The 4,675-nt window shown below is 52.3% G+C and overlaps 1 protein-coding gene across 1 annotated transcript; it reads right to left on the reverse strand.

The window, feature by feature from the left end:
- Nucleotides 1–1,712, reverse strand: NDN (necdin, MAGE family member). The gene has a single exon (XM_066239984.1). It carries the CDS (start codon nt 1,603–1,605, stop codon nt 613–615), a length of 993 nt encoding a protein of 330 aa, XP_066096081.1. The 5' UTR covers nt 1,606–1,712; the 3' UTR covers nt 1–612.
- Between the last annotated feature and the right edge of the window lie 2,963 nt (nt 1,713–4,675).

Here is a 4,675-nt window from a genome sequence, read left to right on the forward strand (position 1 = left end):
TGATTGTATCACAAGAAACTTTAATGTTTATTTTTGAAGTTTACTCATGGTGGGGGTTGTGATGGGAGTTTAGTAAACTGTGCCAAATGTCCACATTGAGACCAGTCCAGTCCATATCACTGCACTTCCCGACGATGTCGCCTGTGCCCAGCGAGGCACAGAGAAGAAAGTTGACTTTTCTTTTGCTTTTGGCCAGCCTGGCTGGTGAGTCCTTTGAAACTCTCCAGAGACAGTCTATCCAATACACATACATCATCCGTTCTCATAGTAAAAGAATAAGATGGGAAATTTGTCAAATGTATTTCATAAGTTTAGCACATATCTGGTACAAAAAATAATAATTCAAGAAATGTAGCACAAAAAGGCGGAAGCACCAACAGCTTACTTATAAACATACATGCAGAAACCCTACACGCTATCTAGGAGTACTGAAATGGTTACAACGTTGCATTAAAAGGAATAAAAAGCATAGTATACTGGAAACTTAAAAGTTAACACGTGAAATACTGCACTGGAAATCCTGAATACTCTAAATGTCCCACCCCACCACCTCCACCCCCCTGGCGAGGGTCAGAAACCAGGAAATCTGCCTCCTGGGGACCTGGGACCTTGCTAGTCCTCAGAGACACTGTTGCGGGGGCAGGGGCAGGGGCAGGGGAGAGGCGGGGCAGCCTCTCGCATGGCTCTGGCCTCCTCCAGGGCTTCCCTGTATCGGGAAGGCCAGGCCTGGGGGTCTTTCTTAAAGACCCGGGCCAGGAACTCCATGATCTGCAGCTTGGTGATTTCATGGGTGGCACGGGGGCCCCAGAAGAACTCGTATTCAGGCGGCTCCACGTGGGGCACGCGCTGGTATCTCAGGTAGCTCTGCTGCACGAACTCCTCGGTGATGAGCTTGCGGACGTCGGCGAAGGTGGAGTGCTTCTTCCAGGGCCGCAGGCCCAGGATGCGGAGCACGTTCCAGACGGCGCTCTCGCGGGCCCCGCGCCCCTTCACGTAGATCAGGCTCAGGATCATGAGCAGCAGGCCCGTCATGGGCATGCGGCCGCTCAGCGCCACCCTGTCCAGCTCCTCGGGCTCCAGCGCCTTGACCAGCGAGAACTCCATGGTGTGCAGGCTGGTGAGCCGCAGGTGCAGGCCGAAGACCCGCGCCAGGATGAGGCTGGAGCGCCGCAGGATGCTCCGGCACCACTTCTTGTAGCTGCCGATGACATCCCGCACCATGTCGGGGAACCAGATGATCATGCGCTTCTGGTCCTTGACCAGCACGTACCACATCAGCTCGTGCGCCTTCTGCACCAGCTGGGCCGGGGCGGGAGGCGCGGGGCCCGGCTGCGCGGCGCTCGGGGCCGGGTGGGCGCGGCCCTCCTCCGCGGCCTGCAGCAAGGCCTTCGGGTCGTCGTCCTCGTCCGGAGCCTCGGGCGGCGGCGAGGCCAGAGCGGCGTCGGGAGGGCCCGGGGGCGGGCTGTCCGGCTCCGCGGCCAGGGGCGCGGCCTGGAGCGCGGGCTCGGGCGCCTCCCCTGGAGCCTCGGGGTCGCCGTGCGCCCCGTGGCTGGCGGCCTCGGCTGCCAAGTCGGGGTCGTGGCCGTCCTTACTTTGTTCGGACATTGTCGGCTTGGCGCCACCAGGGCAGGGGCCTCCGCGAGTCAGAGCTCCACGAGCCTGCGCTCCCTCCGCGGACTCCTGGAGAGGAAGTGCGCGTCGCTGCGCGCGGCGCCTTCCGCAGCGGCCGGGTGGGGCGGGGCGGCGGCGGGACGGGCCAGTGCGCCTGCGCGCCCACGGGCCTCGGTCCCGGCCGCGCGTGGGGTGGAGGGATGGGGGGGCGGGGCGGGAGCCCGACGGGGCGGGAGCGCTCCGAGGCCCCCCGGCCCCGCGCGGTGACCCCAGGTGTCCGGTGCGCCCTGAGCAGGTGCGGAGATAGCAGGCTGAGCACTGGACAGGGGAGTCCATTCAAGAGTTCAGCAATAGTCTGAACTTCGCAGACGCTGAGGTTGAGGGTGTTAGGAAAGGTCCACTTCGTTCATTCCACGTAGGAGCCCCCCCCCCACACACACACCCCTCCCGGAGAAAGATGGGTATACTTGGCGTTTCCCGACCCAGAATTGGCACCGCAGTAGCGACCCATCCGGCTTGTCCGAGAAAACGAGTAAGTTGTAGTGAGGTCGCCGGAGACAAGACCAGTAAAATTGGACTTCCCAACCCCTCCCCAAAGTCCCAGGAGATATAGAATCAGAAATACAGAATGCAGTCCAACAACGTGCCCACAGAACTTTCGTGGCTGTCACATACGAGTGACCTGCGTAGTGTTTTCGTGGTCGTTGATTTCGGTTTCCCGTGTCTGTTGGGTATGTTTGATTTTTCTTTTTTTTTCTCTAAGAGTTCAGACTTTTACTAAAAAAAAAAAAAAAAAAAAAATTAATTGAATTTACATTAACATTGGTTAATACAATTAGAAGGCTGTCAGGGGCACAGTTCTATAATAATACATCATGTTGCTCGTAGTTTAATTTTCCCATTAAGATCCCATTATTCAACGATGGCCCTATCAATTAGCACAGACTGGCACGGTGTCTTTTTCCCTGGTTGCCTAGCAACCTTCTTCCCCTGCGACCTCCACTCTTGTGTTCACGTGGAAAGGTCACCTTCTCACGGGACCCCAGTCCCCACCTTCTCACAACACCTGACAGTCCCACCTTGGCATCCAGGCCCAAGATGATTTTCTTCCATTTTTTTTTTAGGTATTATTTATTCATTTTTAGAGAGGGAGGGGAGAGGGAGAGAGAAGGGTGGGGGGAGGAGCAGGTAGCATCAACACCCGTAAGTGCCTTGATCAGGCAAGCCCAGAGTTTCCAACCAGCGACCTCAACAGGTCAACACTTTGTCCCCTGCGCCACCACAGGTGGCGCCACCACAAGCCCCAAGACCATTAACAAGAAACCATGGTGCCATGGCTGATATCTGGTAGTCTCTCTCAGATGACCAACGAGAAGAGATGCAACCTAGTTGTGGCTGTCTTCCAATTTCTAAAGACATGTCCGCAGTGGGTAAAACAAAGCTGCACCCCCTCCCCCCCAGGGAAGGATCCCTGGTTGACGCCAGGGGGGGGGGCCTTCAGCCCTGCGGGGTTTCCTCAAGCCTGCCGTTTCTTAACTAGTCCCCCCTGAGTCTGGTCATGGCCACGTGAAACTCCCCATCTTATGTAGAGTATTGTCTTAATAGATCTAATCCGGTTTCTCGTGTCCTCTTTCTCACTTCTCACTTTATGTAAGCTTTTCCTTTTCCTTTTTTTTATTTTTTATTTTTAAGTAGGTTGGCTTCGAAGGCTTTTCCAGCCTGGTCCTCCTTCTTTGGATTCTTCACACTTGTCTCACCTTTGGGGGGGATCATTCCCACACCCCTGCCTCCATCCAATAGGACTTCTTCACTTTTTCCTTCACAAAGGTAAGTTTTACATATCTTTCTGTTGAATATCTCCCCACCCCATTTATCTCGATCTTTTTCTTTTAATGTATAGCGTTCCGTTTTTCTGAGTGCGTCTTCCAGAATTGTGTCAGTCAGTTCTATTTGGTTTATTATTATTATCATTATTTAAGAATGGGTCTGCATCAATTTATTGCTCATCTGCTTCTTTAAAATAACCCTTGTTTCTTACATTTTATATCCACACATTTCTTTTCTTTCTTTCTTTTTTTTTTTCTCTTTCACTTGGATGCTTATTGTTTTTCTAATCATTCAGGTCAACTCGTGAGTCCATTTAAGGTATTTTTTAAGAATAAAAATGTTGGAGCCAATTCTTTAAACGTCAGCTCAGCTTGGGGCAAAGGCCATGTGTTTTTGTTGTTTTGTTTTTTTTTTTTTTTTTGGTGTGGTAAGGTTATTAAAATCACATCCTTTTGTATCATCCTCCTGGGCTTCGTGGGTTCATGAAATTAAATTTCAAATGTGGACACAACAACTGTGAAAGTATGCACACACACAAATATATATATATATATATCACGTATAAAAGCAATGATAAGAAACACTTCTGCAATTATAAAAGCCCCTACTGCCACGAGCTATCAGAGCTCTGGCCAGAGGTCTGCTCGGGTGTCAGTCACCACCTGGGATGGACTTACTCAGGAGAAGCTGTCCGGCGTCATCTGTGGGCCCCCACCTCCACCAGAGCTCACTTGCCAGCTCACTTCTGACAGGAGAGTTGTTTCACACTGCACCTGGGCCTGTGGGCTAGGACCACTTTGAGGTATTGTGCCCAGAGGGTCTTTTTTTTAAGTTATTGATTTGAGAGAGAGAGAGAGAGAGAGAGAAACATTGATTCGTTGTGCCACTTATTTATGCATCTGTTGGTTGATTCTTGTATGTGCCCCGACCTAGGATCGAACCACAAACACGGCCTATGGGGACGGCACTCTAACCAACTGAGCTACTTGGTGAGGGCCCTGCTCCGAGGATTCAAAGCATTGGAACTGATGCCCCGTTTTGGAACGAAATTCAAGGTAGATGCATAGTGGTGTCCCCCCCCCTCTTGAGTTCCGCTGTACACACCTGCTGAAATAATAGCATTTCTACCCAGGAAATGCCACCCATCTGCTGAAGGTACTCCATGTCGTACCAAGAAGAAAATTTACGGAGAGGCGGGTGGGAAACATGCCAACTTGGGGTAGACTTTTCAGGTCGA

This window comes from Saccopteryx bilineata, chromosome 7 (assembly GCF_036850765.1).
Source record: "Saccopteryx bilineata isolate mSacBil1 chromosome 7, mSacBil1_pri_phased_curated, whole genome shotgun sequence".
NCBI lineage: Eukaryota > Metazoa > Chordata > Mammalia > Chiroptera > Emballonuridae > Saccopteryx > Saccopteryx bilineata.

Coding starts and splice junctions, on each gene's coding strand:
- NDN (XM_066239984.1), bottom strand. CDS start 1,605: ATGTCCGAACAAAGTAAGGACGGCCACGACCCCGACTTGGCAGCCGAG.